This window comes from Microcaecilia unicolor, chromosome 10 (genome assembly GCF_901765095.1).
Source record: "Microcaecilia unicolor chromosome 10, aMicUni1.1, whole genome shotgun sequence".
NCBI classification, from domain to species: domain Eukaryota; kingdom Metazoa; phylum Chordata; class Amphibia; order Gymnophiona; family Siphonopidae; genus Microcaecilia; species Microcaecilia unicolor.
This window is the reverse complement of record NC_044040.1, coordinates 38,756,322-38,774,000: the sequence shown is the minus strand read 5'-3', so window position 1 is coordinate 38,774,000 and position 17,679 is coordinate 38,756,322. Positions and strand designations below refer to the sequence as shown.

The 17,679-nt window shown below is 39.7% G+C and overlaps 1 protein-coding gene across 1 annotated transcript in view; it reads left to right on the top strand.

The window, feature by feature from the left end:
• C10H12orf40 (chromosome 10 C12orf40 homolog) overlaps window positions 1–11,409 on the top strand; it is a 51,903-nt gene extending 40,494 nt beyond the window's left edge. Inside the window, exons 9-12 of the mRNA XM_030216770.1 lie at window positions 4,486–4,558; window positions 5,448–5,508; window positions 7,576–7,642; window positions 11,402–11,409. Of these exons, the coding sequence (XP_030072630.1) occupies window positions 4,486–4,558; window positions 5,448–5,508; window positions 7,576–7,642; window positions 11,402–11,409 (209 nt within the window). The remainder of the gene's footprint in view (window positions 1–4,485; window positions 4,559–5,447; window positions 5,509–7,575; window positions 7,643–11,401) is intronic.
• Window positions 11,410–17,679: the final 6,270 nt, after the last annotated feature.

The following is a 17,679-nucleotide window of genomic DNA, read 5'->3' as shown; positions in this document are numbered from 1 at the left end:
GAGTTATATGATCAGTAGTCTCAATGGAGAACAGCAGATATGGGGTTCCTCAGGGGTCTGTGCTGGGACCCCTGCTTTTTAATGTATTTATAAATTATCTAGAGATGGGAATAACTAGTGAAGTAATTACGTTTGCTGATAATACAAAGTTATATAGAGTTGTTAAATTGCAAGAGGATTGTGAGAAATTGCAAGAGGAACTTACGAAATTGGGAGACCACTCATCCAAATGGCAGATGTTTGTGAAAGAGGAACCCAACTATACCTACATGATGCAAGGTTCCACATTAGGAATCACCACCCAGGAAAAGGATCTAGTGTTATTGTTGATGATACGTTGAAACCCTCTGCTTAGTATGCTGTGGTGGCTAAGAAAGCAAATAGAATGTTAGAAATTATTTGGCAAGGAATAGAGAACAAAACAGAGATTATCATCTTATCATCTTACCTTTGTATCGCTTCATGGTGCAACTGCATCTCGAATATTGTGTGCAATTCTGGTCACTACTTCTCAAAAAAGATATAGCAGAATTAGAAAAGGTACAGAAGGGCGATGAAAGTAATAAAGGGGATGGGACGACTTCCCTATGAGGAAAGGCTAAAGCAGCTCTTCCACTTGGAGAAGAGACAGCTGAGGGAAGATATGATAGAGGTCCAAATACTGAGCGGAGTTTAATGGATAGAGGTGAATCACTTGTTTGTTCTTTCCAAAAATACTAGGGGGGCATGCAATAAAGCGACTAAATAGTAAATTTAAAACAAACTGGAGAAAATATTTATTCACTCATGTAATTAAACTCTGGAGTGCATAAGCTATTATTAAGATGGACTTGGGAAAATCCACTGCTTATTTCTAGAATAAGCAGTATAAAATCTGTTTTACTGTTCTGGATCTTGCCAGGTACTTGTGACATGGATTGTCCACTGTTGGAACAGGATACTGGACTTGATGGACCTTCGGTCTGTTCCAGTATGGCAACACTTATGTATGTGTACAGCGCTGCGTACATCTAGTAGCGCTTTAGAAATAAGTAGTGATTTTAGAAACTGTGCTACTTTTATCCATTGACAATAGAACACTGAGTTTTAAAACAAGAGGTAGGCATGATTTGGGCTGTTATTCAATGTATATATGTATTTTGTATTTCGAAATGGCAATACATGTATACCTTGGAAATTCTTCCTATTCTCCCCAATTTAGTTGCTCTTTTAAGTGCAGGTATACAAAATCTGATATATATATATATATATATATATATATATATATATATATATATATATATATATATACACATATATATACATAGCAGATTTTGTATACCTGCACTTAAAAGAGCAACTAAATTGGGGAGCAGTGTTCCAAAAGCCAACTTTTGTCCCAAGAGAGGTGGTTTTCAACACTAAAGAGGTGAGCACATTTCCTCCCTCAAGTACTCCTCTAATCCCCAGACATAAATACTAGTCAAGGGTTATATGTGATTTGGAGCAGATATAAATATCAATAGGAAGAATTTCCAAGGTATACATGTATTGCCATTTCGAAATACATATATACATTGAAGAACAGCTCAAATCATGCCTGCCTCTTGTTTTAAAACCCAGTGTTCTGGGGGGGGGGGGGGGGGGTGAGAGACGAGAGGGGGGGATACTGGTTCGTGGGCAGGGGGAGGGAGTGGAGGAAGAAAGACCAGATCATGAGCCGAGAGGGGGGAACAAATGCAAAAGTTGACTCCGAGCACTAAACTTCCTTGAGCTAGTCTTGTATATATACATGTAAAGGATAGCTGATATTATGCCTTTTGAAAGTAATATATGCATATATCATGTTTTAACAAACGTAGCAAAATCACATGTGTGTTTATTGAATATAGGCGTTTCTAAACTGGCTGTTTCTGATGGGCATGGCACCATTTCTATTTCTGTCTTCCATAACACTATGCATATTTTATTAAAGATTCAGTGAATAGATTTAAATGGAAGCTTATCCAGCCACACAATCTACACACAGTGTTGTAGTTTCATGATATTATTGGAAATTGTTACAATGTATATGAGGCTGATTTTAAAGAGGATACGGTTTCCACAATCAGAACTTGCTATGATAAATGAACACAGGGCTCATTTACACTGATATTCATATGTTAAACTGCATCTGCTGTACATTGCCTTGGGTAAATCTCTTCATATAGGTGGTTAATAAATTCCAGTAAATGAAGAAATAAATAAATAGAGTCCCTCTAACTTAGAAAAATGTAATTTCCATCCACTGGTCTTTGGGGCTCTTTTACTAAGTGGCAGTAAACACTAACATGGTCCGGGATTGGCATGTGCTTCCCATGCACTAAAAAATGGAAAATATTGTTTAGCACTGGGGGCATATTTGGGGGCGTAGAGTAAGCATGCCCAGTGCTAATTGGCTTGTGCAGCTGCATTGTCACATGCTAACTGATTAGCATATGGTTAGTGCAGGAGCCCTTACCACCTAGTAAATAGGTGTTGGTAAGGGCTCCCATGCTAATGGCCACACGCTAATTGAGAAATTAGCACATGGTCATTAATTGAAGAAATGGAAAATGCTAAAAATAGCATAGTCCACTTTTTAGTGCAGCTCTGTAAAAGGGCTCCTTTGTGTGGTAAGCTTTAGAACCCTTTCCCTTACAATAGATAGTATATAGAATAGAACAATTATTGCTTGTTTACTTTCAGCCTGTGTTCTAGTTCCTTGGAAGTATATATTGGATGAATGCTGGTTACATCATTTAAAGTAATAAATAGAAATAAAACAAAAAGGACTAACAATACATTTTGAACTAAATTTTATAAATGGTGCGTAAAAAAATCGGCACCAAAAAAAATAGCACTTGGCACTTAAAGTTAGGCACCATTTATAGAATAGCACATAATGCCAGGAACCACAATTACATTTAAGTGCTACCATTTGGTGTAAATCCCCATGCCTAAATTAGGCATGTATCCCCGTTACTTTATACCAACATGCATAAATTGTGGGACTGCCTCTGATCCACTCATGACCTTTCATGGCCACACCCCCTGCGTGGATCCTGTGCCTAAATTTATGCACAAAATTTAATTAAATCCAATTAGTACCAGTAATTGTTTAAGAAGCCAATTAGCACTAATTGGCTTTGCATGCACAATTTTTAGCGACTGTTATAGAATTTGTGGGTTGAGGACAAGTTTCAAAGGCCAGAACCTTCTTCCTCAGGTCAGGAATAAGCAAAAGATGACAGTATAATGAACAAAACATAAAAGTATTCCATTGACAGTCGAGGTAAGGTATTGTTTTGTTTTATTTCTATTTATTACCTTAAAAGTGAACTAATGTGGTGACCACACATTTTCATAATTAAAATGAAAACTGGGACAAAATACATAGTCTGAGGCCATTTGTTTAGGTAACATCAGCCCTTCTGTCAGGCTGAATCAGTCTAGGTGCCTCCCCATGATTTGATTCTGCTTTTCTTAGGTAAACCAGAATTACAAGTCTGAAGAGCCCATATGATACCTCACCTTAAATGATATGTGCAACAGATTTGATTTCTGTGTTGTATTTTAACACATATTGGTGGCTATTTTAGATGTCTGAAAACAGGCATTTAGAAATCCATATTGCATAGAGATTCAAATTCTGATTTTTTAAGGCCAGGATATGAATGTCTAAAACTGCAGTACATCCATATGGCAAGGAGGTTGGGGAGGGAGGAAGTTAGGCTGGCTAGGGAGGGGCCAAAATATGGATATCCAACTCCAATTTTGTTAGGAGAAGGGATGTCCATGTACAAAAGATGGACATCTATATTTACACCTGGTACATGGCACATCTAGGTTACAGAAAGGTGCTCCAATTGAGCAGTTCTCCACTGGAGTAAGGGAAATCACAATAGGTATTTTTCTGTCCCTGCAGGGTTCACAATTAATTAAAAAAAAAAAAAAAAAGGAAATTATATTACAAAGAGCTTTAGTGCCCTTGATTCTCTGTTCTGGTTCTCAACTAGCTGCTCTAATCATCAGGCTACTCCTTCACGTGGATGTATGTATGCATGGCCATTTTATAATATGGATCCTATACTGCTACAAAGACATTCATGTCCCTTGTTTTGCCTCATTCATAGTTTGGACATTTCAGTTTGTAAAATGCATGTTCATGTTGGATGTATCCAGCGCATAGGCACCTCTTATGTATTTTAGAATAAATTATGTCCTGGGACAGAAATATCCAGAGTACCTGAATGTAACTCACCTTGAGCTACTACTGAAAAAGGTGTGAGCAAAAATATAAATAAATAAATAATGGTTATGCATCTCTCATGTATTTTAGAATAAGCTGTATGTTGTCAGATCCTGTTCTAAAATACATGAGAAATAGATGTCTGTATTCTGAGTTGGATGTCCTTTCTAAAATGCTGCTTTTTATAATAATGTGTATCTGTAATTAGTACTTAATTTATTATGTTTACATTTCAGAAGCAAGCACAAATGAAGATCAAAAGGAGATATACTTGGAAGAAAACACACAATTTAATTCATTGATTGCTCAGTAAGTTAAATAATTTAGAATTTGAAAGTTAACAGTATATAGTAAACACACAACAAATAGAATAACTGAATACTGGCTTTTTGACAATTAGTATCTATTGAAATCATACTGAAGGAGCTCATATTACAACTAGAACGTAACTAATCATACCTGTATGGTTGATAGCATAAGATATTCTTACAGATAGAGGTGGCTCACTTTTTTGGGAAAAATAAAGCAGAAGAGTGGGGGTTCCCCCTCTCCAACCCTCCTTCCCCCAAGAAAACATTGTGGGAATTTTTTTTTTTTTTTTTGGGGGGGGGGGGGGGGGGAATGGGACTTGTAACAACATTGACACAGTAGGAGTTGAGTCTGAGATGGTAATGAAATGCAGGGCCCCTCATTAACACACTGTGATGTCTGTCACCTCCCTGTATAATGGAACAATAATTTTTTAAACTTTATTACATTTTGAAAATATTTACAAACAAAACTCACATTTACAATAAAGGAAACTGTACAATCAGTCTGATCAATGAAGGAGAAAAAGTTACAGCTTTTGTTTACCACATTAACCTAGAAGAGCAGAATGAAACCTATTATCAGTTACAACAGGGTGTTTGTCACAGCCCTGGCCATGCTGTGGGGCCTGGGTGGCACACTGACCTCAGGACCCGGGGAAGGGGTTTGTGGCATCCCTCTGCATTCCTTGCTGGGGTGGGATGCTGGTGACACCATTCTGGGGCACTTTGTGGATGGCGTGGGCTGCACTGACTCTGCCATCCCAGGGGTGGAGTCTCCTACGCGAGCATGCTATAATGTGATCACTTTCTTATGCAAAATAATGGATAGGGTTGTGTATACAAAGTTACATGTAAAATAATTTTATTTTGTTTATTTTCCCCATTAGTGAGAATATTCATGTGAAAAAAACAAGTTATAGGCCCTCACAAGGTTTTGATTTTCAAGAGGTAATTTTTAAAATTTAGATATTTACAATATAAAAGCTATTTGTATATTATTTGCATCCTGTTGATCTTAGGGCCTGATTCACAAAGCCTTTTACTGCTATTTTATAGTATTGGGAAGAGACTGATGAATTGGTGTTGGCTGTATTGTCAAAAATGTATAATTGTGTATCTACTTTAAGTTCAATGTTTTAATATTCGTAAATGTATGGAGATTAGCATACATTTTCAGACAATTATTAATCATCTACTTGTTTGAAACAGTATATACGCCTGAAAGTCCATACTCAGTTGCACGGTGACCATGTAAATTTGAAACCTCTAACGTAAACATTTCAAATTCTATCTATATTCAGTGTACTATTTAGGTGGTACCACTGAAAATAGTTATAACTTGAACAATCCAAGCTACACGTTTCAAGTTATACCTAATATTTGTACAGGCCATTTAGGCAAATTGCTTATATATTTAGTGGCTGAATATCACCACTTAAACATTGTGGGGGTGGGGAGGGTAATTTTTGTAAAGTTCTTTCAACATATAAAGCCTGTTTTCCAAACAGAAAAAGCTTTTATAAAATTACACAAATGCATATGCATGAAAAAATATTCTCACAGAAAGTGTGAGTTTTAAGCAAGTTGTGCATAGACATTCTGGGGGGCGTAATTTTGGGGTTGCAGTGTACATAGATGTAAGCTTGTACTTCAGCATATGGGCTATTGGGACTGGATCTGGGAGCCTCTTTGATAAAGGCACATAGGTGTCTCTTTGTTGTCTTTTGAAAATAAAACCCTAAAGTGACTGACAGGGTTAGAAACAGGAAGTTGCATAAGGGGTGGGATGGGTCAGAGGGGAAAGACCCAGTGCATGCTGGAGGCAGCCACTGAGTAAGGCCTCCACTGGTGCTGCAGCACCGAAGGCTTCAGGAAAGATGACAAAAAAACAAGCGGGTAGGGCCAGGATTGGGGGGAGGAAGAAGGAGGGAAGCAGGAGGCATAACTGGGGGGGGGGGGGGGGGGGGTCTGGAAGAGGGGCTGCCTGCTGGGTAAATCATGGTAAAACAAGTACTGCCTGAGAATCTGGAAAGTCCAAAAATCTGGACTGACTGGATCTCCAAGCAGTCCAGATTTTTGGACTTCTACTGTAATTGGAGGACTAGGCTTTAAGAGGGCAATTATATAGAGTGGGTGCTAACATTTTATGTGCCTAATGTGCATGTAAATGTTTAGAATGCTAGTATATATATACCCCTAGGTGTGCACTTACATGAGTATATGCCAGTCTGTAAATACACAATTATCTTACATAGCACCTATTTGCAAGAGGAGGTACAAATGGGTGCAACATAGGTGGGGCTCCCATTTACACACATACCTTACAGGATACTGCAAGTTAAGTGCATGCCTGCTTCATTTAGGTGCCTGCATTTATATCAGCTCTATGGCTGATGTAAGTGCGATGTGCGCCAATAATGGGTTATGCTAGTATTCTACAATGGAACTGAAGCAACTAGAGGCACCAAGTTATAGAATTGCCCCCTAACCCCTGGATTCTATATAGGGTGCTTAGAGATCTGTGCTGAAATTGGCGCGGATTCTACAACAACATTCATTTATTTAATTGGCTTCACAAGTTAATCAGCATTGATAACAGCTCTTAACAAGCAACAATGAGTACTAATTTGCACTGATTACACATACAAATTGCTAAGCGTATTCTGTAACGAAATGCGCCGGACTTCTAATGTGCTCAGGCAAAAATAGGCATGGAAATGGGCATTTCTTGGACGTTCCAAAATTTATGCACGTAGTTATAGAATATGGCCTAGTGCACCTAAATCTTACACGCTGGGATTTATGCCACGTTTTTGTTGATGTAAATGGATGCATGTAGTTTTAGATGCTGAGGTATCAACTAAGTGTATTCTTAGGCACTGATTATAGAATATGCTTGGTCAGTGATGATTTTATTTAGGCGCCATATATTAAATTACCTCCTAAATGTGTTGCATTCATAATGTTAAATGCATTGTTCAGTTACTGGAGTGCTATTTGATTTTTTTTTTTAAGATTCCTGTTACAGAACAAGAAGTCAGAAATTTTGAAATGAATTCAGAAGCTGCAAAGAAAATAAACTGTGAGTACAGATCTCATATCACAGAATTTACCATGCACGAATTTTCATTTTATCCACAATTTAGGTTTTTCTTATTTTTTGCTGTATTTTTAAATTTCATTTTGAGGGCCCATATAGTGCAGGAAATAAGTATAAATTTCCTGTTTGGCAGGGCCATCTATGCTCAGTAAAGCACCTAAACTTGATGAAAAGGGGAAAGGACGGTTGTCTCTTATGCTGTGACCTTGTCTATTGAGAGTCTCACAGGAGACTTGCCTCTAGCTTTCAAAGCTGTTGGAGGATTAGAGAAAAATGAGAAGCGGGAATTAATTAGGTTCTGATTACTATTAACTTTATAGCATAAAATTCAAAAGGTGGTAAATAAATCTAAGGAGTCTGTTTACTAATCCATGCTAGAGGCTTCCTCGTGGCATTGCTGACACAGCCCATTCAATGTGCCCTAGTGCCTGTGTCGGCACTAGGGAACAACCAACCGCACTAGCGGCTTAGTAAATCCCAGCATAAATAAATTAGAGTTCTATGATGTGTTAAGATGCTTCAATAGTAGCAAGTGATGAAAAAAGTTACAGAAAGTAAAATACACCCTGAAAAAAGAATGGACAGGAAAAAATAACTTAGTTTAATAAATCATAAAAGAATATCCAAATTGGCTGTTGCATACAGCTACCATTATATCAAATTAAATTAATTTTTCCCAGGACAAGCTGGATATGAGCCCACAAACTGGGTGATATCATCCAACAAAGCACAGAGGTTTTTGAGCAGCTCAGCTGAGTATGTGCAGTGAATGGAATTCGCTCGGAGGAGGGAAAGGTGAGTAGTGGAGTGCCTCAGGGATCGGTGCTGGGGCCAATTCTGTTCAATATATTTGTGAGTGACATTGCCAAAGAGTTAGAAGGTAAAGTTTGCCTATTTGCGGATGATACTAAGATCTGTAACAGAGTGGACACCCGGGAGGGAGTGGAAAACATGAAAAAGGATCTGAGGAAGCTAGAAGAATGGTCTAAGGTTTGGCAATTAAAATTCAATGCGAAGAAATGCAAAGTGATGCACTTAGGGAATAGAAATCCACGGGAGAAGTATGTGTTAGGCGGCGAGAGTCTGATATATATGGACGGAGAGAGGGATCTTGGGGTGATAGTATCTGAGGATTTGAAGGCGATGAAACAGTGTGACAAGGCGGTGGCCGTAGCTAGAAGGTTGTTAGGCTGTATAGAGAGAGGTGTGACCAGCAGAAGAAAGGGGGTGGTGATGCCCCTGTATAAGTCGTTGGTGAGGCCCCACCTGGAGTATTGTGTTCAGTTTTGGAGGCCGTATCTTGTTAAGGATGTAAAAAGAATTGAAGCGGTGCAAAGAAAAGCTACAAGAATGGCATGGGATTTGCGTTACAAGACGTATGAGGAGAGACTTTCTGAACTAAACATGTATACTCTGGAGGAAAGGAGAAGCAGGGGTGATATGATACAGACGTTCAAATATTTGAAAGGTATTAATCTGCAAACGAACCTTTTACGGAGATGGGAAGGTGGTAGAACAAGAGTACATGAAATGAGATTGAAGGGGGGCAGACTGAAGAAAAATGTTAGGAAGTATTTTTTCACGGAGAGAGTAGTGGATGCTTGGAATGCCCTCCCGCGGGAGGTGGTGGAAATGAAAACGGTAACGGAATTCAAACATGCATGGGATAAGCATAAAGGAATCCTGTGCAGAAGGAATGGATCCTCAGGAGCTGAGTCAAGATCGGGAGGTGGGGCTGGTGGTTGGGAGGCGGGGATAGTGCTGGGCAGACTTATACGGTCTGTGCCAGAGCCGGTGTTGGGAAGCGGGACTGGTGGTTGGTAGGCAGGGATAGTGCTGGGCAGACTTATACGATCTGTGCCAGAGCCGGTGGTGGGAGGCAGGGATAGTGCTAGGAAGACTTATACGGTCTGTGCCACAGCCGGTGGTTGGGAGGCGGGGATAGTGCTGGGCAGACTTATACAGACTGTGCCCTGTAGAACATGGGTACAAATCAAAGTAGGGTATACACAAAATTAGCACATATGAGTTATCTTGTTGGGCAGACTGGATGGACCGTGCAGGTCTTTTTCTGCCGTCATCTACTATGTTACTATCCAGCTTATAATTGAAAGTGATTGCCTGCCATCTTCCGACATAAATCGGGAGATGGCCGATGATTTCTTAAAAGTGGCGAAATCGGTATAATCGAAAGCGGCATTTTTGACAGCATCGTCGCTTTCCTGTCGCTTCGCCGGCGAAAGTTCAAGGGGGCGTGTCGGTAGATTAGCGAAGGCGGGGCATGGGCGTGGCTACCAGATGGCCGGCTTTCGCCGATAATGGGGAAAAAAAAAAGCGGCGTTAAGCAGTATTTCGCTGGCTTTACTTGGTCCTTTTATTTTCACAACCAAGCCTCAAAAAGGTGCCCCAACTGACCAGATGACCACTGGAGGGAATGGGGGATGACCTCCTGTAACCCAAGGGGTTAAATAATCGCAACTGGGCTGAATAAGGGTTCTATTCAGTGACATCATGCTGAGACATCACTCAGCTGAGCAATTGGTTGTCTGGGAAACGGCTTGTTGGGCAGTTGGGAGGTAAGATTTGAGACTGAACAGACCTGTAGTTATGTGCTCTGTTTAGTTGTGCTGGAATTCTGTTTAAAAAACTGAGAAAGTGAAGTCTGAAGGTAGCTGATGTATGATTTGAGCTGAAGAATGGGTAGTTACTAATTTGTAAGAGCCTCGCGGTGATTTTAAGGCTCTAGAGTAATGTATGCTGATGCCTGCTAGTCTGAAAGTCTTTAACCTGAAATGAATAAATCAAGACGATATACTTTAACAATTGAAAAAGCTGGAAAAGTTTGAGAACAGCTTGTCACTCTGTAAGTGTTCATGGCAGCAGTGGAAGTTTTAATTACAGTTCTATAGCTGCTGCATGAGACAGAGATACCTGGTGAGATTGGTGAACATCAGCCATTTATGCAACTCAGTTGAATTCCTTTGTAAGTAAAGGAAGGTAATAAGTGGGAGTTTGGCAACGTGGAAAAGTTCTAGTTGAAGAATTTTGGAACTGTTGCACAGTTTCTGTAAACTGAGGCTGTTGTTATTTATAGATTTACTTATTGGTATTTATATACAATTTTATAAATTGTGTTGGATAAGGCTGGGAATCATTGTTTGGGAGGGAATTAGCATAGGGACACATAATTATCCGTTCTTTTATTTGGGGGTAAGTTAGGGATAACAGAGTTGAAGTAAGAAGTAACTTGAAGTTTTTTTGTGGTTAAGTCAGGGATAAGATAGGGTTTTACTTCCTTTGAGTTTTTGAGTTTAGTGCAGTAGGTTCTACAGTTCCTGGTTCCTGTTCCCTGGCCAGGGATCAACGCGATTGCTCTTCCAATGGTACCCACCGTTCACAGAGAGAGAAAAGAAGGAAAGCTGACCCTGTAAAATTTAGGAAAAGTATCCTTTTCGATTATCACAAAAGTAAGAGAAAATGAAGAGGACAGAATTGTAGAATTTATACTTACCTGAGATCCGTCTGAAGAGGAACCTGGAAGAAAAAAATAAACAAAGGATCAACTCTTTACAGTGCACCAGTACTACGCTAATTTAATTGCATGCATGATTAATTTAGCAGTTAATTGAAGAGTCACTTATCTGATATTGATATTTTTCTGGACAAATAAATCTGGGGAGGGAATAGAAAAACAAACGTTAGAATTTTCTGGTGTTAAACCTGTGAATGTTTTATTATTAGGTAATTGAGAATAGGGGGCCTTAGGAAATTTAAGCACAGAATTTTAGGTATTAGAATGTTTCTATGAATAGAGTTATTAGTGAATTCTTATTATCTGAGCTGAAGATTAATTTTTAAATAAAAATTTTCTGTAAAAAAAAATCATTTCCATCTTGATCTAATTTTTTTTTTTGTATTGTTCCCTCTGTTCCTGAGAAATTTTTCCTGAGTGCCTGGCTCGACTACATTAAAGAGGCACTCAGACTTCCTTGTTCGGAGGTTAAATTCTCAGGAGGGGGGCGGGGCTTACAAAAAATGGCGTAGTCGGCAGGATAGGGCCTTCACTTTAAAAATAAAGTGAAACTGGGAAAGCTGAAATATATGTGTGCATATATGGTGAAAAATATTTGCTATTTCTGAAGTAATTTGTGTAAAGGTAATTGTTCATCCCGGGTGAGAGAACTATCACAATATTTTGATTGCAAGGGGAGCCACTGCTGTGTGGGGGAAGGGGAATTTTTGTTTCCTTGTTGGGACCACACATCAGGCGACAGGAGAAGAACATGGAAGAACTACTAAGACAAATTGAGGAATTAAGAAATATAGTGGAAAGACCAGAAGAGAAAGCACCAATAATCCAACAAAAGAAATCTTGGAGAGCTAAGAATAGATGGAATGAAAGTTGGGAAGAAAATAGGAGAACATGGGAGAACAAAAAATACGGAGAACCATCCGTGAATCAGTTCAGGAAAAGGGAAAGATTTCATGAAGAGGATGGAAATAATCAGAGGGGATCCTATTGGGGAGCTCAGCAGAGAAAGAGAATCCCTGTTTGCTATCGTTGTGGACAGCTTGGGCATATTAGCAGATATTGTAGCGCTGAACTGGAAATGCAAGAAGACCTAAGTTTTGAGAATATGGAGAGATCCTTGAGTCCGGCAAAGCTTGCTCAAAGAAGCTGGAGCCCGGAAAAAGAGAGAGATAAAAGCCTGAACTCTGGAAAGTGTTATTATGTTTGTTACCCAGTACAAACTGTAGAGGAAAACAAAGAACGGTGCGGAGAACAAGAACAAGTGGTGGAAGAGGGGCAACAGCAATTAGTTAACTTGAATGAACAACTAATAAGTTCGGAAAAAAAGATGGAAGGAAGGGAAGTAAGAATAATAAAAGAGGAAGAGCAAGTAATAGAAGGGCGAAAGGAAGAAAACAGGATACAAGAAAAAGAAGCAAAGGAGAAAGAAGAAGAGAAGGAGCCAAGCAGCGAGAGCAGTGAAGGTGAATTTAGCAGCGATGAGGAGGAAGATGAAGAAACAGCTGATGAAAAGGGGGCTGAAAACTCAGAAGGGAATGTGGAAGGCAGTTCAGGAACAGCTGCAGCAGTGGGGGATAGAGTGAAGTTAGAGATTCCAGAGGCTGGGATAGAGGTGGAAGAAACTACCACGGAACCAGCTACAGTGGAAGAAATACAACAGATGGAGACTCTGACAAAATTAAGGTTTCCATTAACTGTTAAAGAGAAGAGAAGGAAAAGGAAGAAACAGGGTAAATCACTGGGAAATTGTGTGATTAAAGATGCAATGGAAGAAATATCTTTAAAACAAAGGAGAATCATTAATAGTCAACGCTCAGTACTTGAAACATGGAGTGTTCCAGTGGGAAGTCCGTTCAAGCCCATCTGGTGTAATAGGAGAGGTGGAAATAAAAACAAATGCTCACGTGTGCTCAGAGTTTTTCAAAGGCTGTTATTGTTTATTTACTTGGGTGCAGTTATTTTTATAGAAATGTACCATGGAAGACACCCGATTCTTTTCTCTTCATATGAATTCTCAGGGGGTGAAAAGAGGGAAAAGAAGACGGAAAAGGCAATGTTGAAGAAATTTGGAATTTCAAAGAGACTGGGAGAAAAACGGGCTCAAGGAATAAACTACGATTATAAGAAGAGGAAGAAGCTTGATTGACAGAGAGAGAAATCTCATTATTTCTGCCATCAAACACATGGGCAGAAAAACAAAATTATAAGAAAATGTAAACATTTGTTTTGATATACCAGAATATAAAAGCTCTCAGGGAAAGAACAATTACCTGGTGAAATGAAAGATGTTTGAATATATTGAAATGTGGGGGGATATGAAGTGGGTGGAATAATTTAAAAAAAATGTTATTTCATACATTTTTTTTTAACTTGGCTAGGCTGAATGTAACCCAAGGGGTTAAATAATCGCAACTGGGCTGAATAAGGGTTCTATTCAGTGACATCACTCTCAGACATCACTCAGCTGAGCAATTGGTTGTCTGGGAAACGGCTTGTTGGGCAGTTGGGAGGTAAGGTTGAAGCTGGTAGGATGTGTGTTAACTGAGTACAGCTGTGTGTTACAGAAAGTTTATTTTTAAAGAGAATATGTTCTGTGGTTAAGGTGACTGATTTAGGAAAGAGGTGATTGCTGGTAGCTACAGTGTTTCAGCAGTCTGTCACATTTGTAATATGATGAAAGTGTGGTGACTGATTATACTGAGAGCTGTATGTGACCAGGCTGGGCAGTAAGTAGCACGGCTCCTGAGTAATTCTGCCATGGGGAAAATCTGGATTTAGAATAAATCTGAAACTGCTGTAAAAGCTGTTATTTAGAGTCCTGGCAGATAAGAGGGAATAAAAAAACACTTCTTTTAAGTGTTTGATTAAGGATCACCTAGTTGGGCTGAGTATGCAGTGAGCCCTGTTGATTGTAAGAACTGAGTATCTTATTAATTCTGGTGATGGAATATGTTAATACTGGAAGAGGATAGGGGTTATTGAATTGATTTCTGATGGGATAACTGTGGGAGGGAATAGAATAGGGGAAAATAATTATCTTTTTTTTAATTGGGCTAGCTAGTTAGGGAAAACATTTAAGTGTGCCTACAGAAAACGTGTTAAGTGGTTTAGTTAAGTTTAGGGTTTTTAATTGTTGATTTTTAGAAGCTTAGGTTAGTAGGTGCTTCAGTTCCTGAAACCTGCACTCTGGCCAGAGATCATCACTGCAGTGAGTCATATGGTACCCAATGTGTAAAAGAGGAAAGGAAAGAAGAAGAAGGTGGGAATTGAAGTATCCTTTCACATCTGTGATCCGCTGGAGTGAAATCATCAAAAAACAGTAAAGTCAAGAGAGTAAAATAATAAACTTGTATACTTACCTTGTGTAGTTTGGAGAACCTGCAGGAGAGAAGAGAAAAAAACAAAGGATCAGTTCTTAATATTTGACATATGCAGTTTAGGGTTGTTAAATGTGATTAGAATCACTAGTTAAATAGATACTGTTTAATTGCTGGAGGTGGTGTCTGGGAGAGAAGCTGTGGAAAGAAACATAGAATTAAACATAGAATTAGATGATAAAGGTAAAGGTTATCCAAATTTGTAAAAGTCCATGATGTTAAGTTGTAACTGTATGCTGAATGTTACTAAGTTGATGTGAATAGCAACCGAGTGATTGCAGTAGGAGTTGCAAAACTTGTGTTCACTGAAGTTAAAAATTTAATACAATAAATTTGTTTTTTTCTGAAAAATTCATTCCATCTGAATTAATATTTTTTTTTGTATTCCTCATCTTGCTCCTGAGGAATGTCAGAGTGTCTGGCCAGACTACATCTCAGAGGCACTCTGAGTACTTGATTGGAAAGTTTAATTCTCAGGAGAGACAGGGGTTACACCTCCCCATACTCCCCCAGTGGTCACCAATTCCCTTCCAAACTAAAAACCTTTTTTCCAGCCTGTATGCCAGCCTCAAATGCCTTCCCACCTCCATGACAGCAGAATGTGTTGTATCCTCCGACAGCCTTTCCCTGGTTGCGATGTGGCTCTGGGGTGAGTGTGACACCTTTTCTGTTAGGTGCCCTGCAGAGAGTCACATTAGCAATGCATTGTGGTGGGTGTAGGGTACTGGGCTCTACTCCCATGGTGCTTTTCCCCCCTGCTAACTGGGTCAGAGTGTGTCCTGTTTTGTTTCCTGTAGTCCATGCGGTAGTGGCCATTTTTGTAAGCCAGTTTTAATTCCCTTTCCTGTGTTACCCACGTTAGAGAACGTAGTTCTTACCTTGAATGGTGCTGAAAGAGGGCATTGTACACCATTGTGCCAGCTCTGACCTACTGCTAATCTTAGTACCAGGGGACTCTTTGCCAGTGGGGCACAATCTCTGATCTGCAGTTAACTGTGAGTAAACATGGTTATTTCAAGAAATGACTTTTTCAGAGAGATTAGTCTTCAGGTGTGAACTGGTGTGTCAAAGTTATACAGCAGCAATAAGTCCTAGAGGCTGTATGCAGGTCCCTGGAGCAATTTTAGTGGGTGCAGTACATTTGTGGGTAGTGGGTTTGGGGGGCTCAGCTCCCAAAGTAAGGGAGCTATGCATGTGGTGGGAGCTTTTCTGAAGTCCACCGCAGTGACCCCTAGGGTGGCTGGTTGGTGTCCTGGCATGTCAGGGGGGCCAGTGCACTAAAAATGCTGGCTCCTCCCACAGCCAAATGCTTTGAATTTGGCCAGGGTTTGAGATGGCCGACATAACTTTCCATTATCGCTGAAAAACAAACCCGGCCATCTCAAAACTGGCGAACTCCAAGGCATTTGGCCGGGCTAAACCGTATTATCGAAAAAAAAGATGGCCGGCCATCTTTTTCGATAATACGGTTCCGGCCAGCTGTAACGCTGCTGCCAACATAGATCGCTGGCGACGTTCGATTATGCCCCTCTATGTTACATCCCACACAATTGTAGGTGTATGGGGCCACCTCAGTTCTTTATCTTCCACAGAGCCAAACAATTGCAGATTTTTCATAGTGTACAATTCAAGTTATATAAAAAATTGTTTAGTAGTTTTGCCACTGTGGTTTGGACTCTTACAAATCCCTTGGTCAGATTTCTCATTGAGTTTTAAAGTTTTGATTCTGTGGCTATAGTTTACACCAGTACATTGAGTGGCATTAGTCATTTTTTTCCAAGGACAAGGAAGATGTGATCTGGGTTGGCCACTGTTCGAAGCAGGATACTGGGCTTGATGGACCTTTGGTCTGCCCCTAGTCCTGTGCAGCAACGGCAGGTGGGGAGGTGGACATATGTTCAATGAGCCACTTTCATAAGTTTCTGCAGTAAATGCTGGGCAGCGTTTCCCATGCCCAGCTCTGCTGAATGGCATCACCCATCAGTGAGAAGACTACAAGTATCTAGCAAGATCCCAAAAAACTAAAACCGATTTTATTCCCAAGTCCATCTTAATGATTTATGGATTAACTGCTTTTACCACATTCTCTGGCAATAAAATCCAAAATCCAGAGTTTAATTACACATTGAGTGAAGAAATATTTTCTTCAATATGTTTTAAAATTACTACTTGGTAGCTTCACTGCTTGTCCCCTAGTTCATGCATTTTTGGAAAGAGTAAACAAATGATTCACACCTAACTCATTCCACTCCACTCAGGATTTTATAAAGCTCTATCATGTTTCCACTCATTTGTCTCTTCCCAAAGCTGAAGAGCCCTAGCATATTTAGCTTTCCTCATAGGGAAGTCCTTCCATCCCCTTTATCATTTTCGTCACCCTTCTCTTTACTTTTTCTAATTCTGCTATATCTTTTTGAGATGCAGTGACCAGAATTGCACACAGTATTCAAGGTGTGATCACACCATATAACAATATAAAGGCATGATAATATTCTCTGTGTCATTCCTAATACTGCCTAACATTCTATTTGCTTTTGTAACAACAACAATAACACCTAAATCCTTTATCTGGGTGTATCTCCTAATGTGGAACCTTGCATCATGTAGCTTTACAGCTTGGGTTCCTCTTCCCTACATACATCACTTTGCAAGGGGACTCCATGAGACTGAACATCCAAATGGCAGATGACATTTAATGTGAGCAAATGCAAAGTTTTTGAGTTTAAACAGCCAATGTACAATATACAATTATTGCGAAGTTTAAGAATTAACAAACTTTCCCAAACCTCTCCCCACCCTTCCCTGATAACCAGGCACAAAGTTCAACTGAATGTCGGTGTTTGAGTCTTTGAGTGTAACAGTCACAGCAGAGGAACAATCAACTTGGGGGTGTCCAGATCAATCCCACCATGAGATCTCCAAGATTTATACGTGTCCCATTGTCTGTTAAACTTTGTAATATGCCAAGAGCGAATGGCTGTCATTTTCGGCATTTGATAGAGAGAATCCATTTTATGAATAACCTTTATCACTGGTGGTGCTACGGGGCTCCTCCACGCTGATGCCAGTGTGATTTTACCTGCCACCAGCTACACCGATGTTAACTGGTG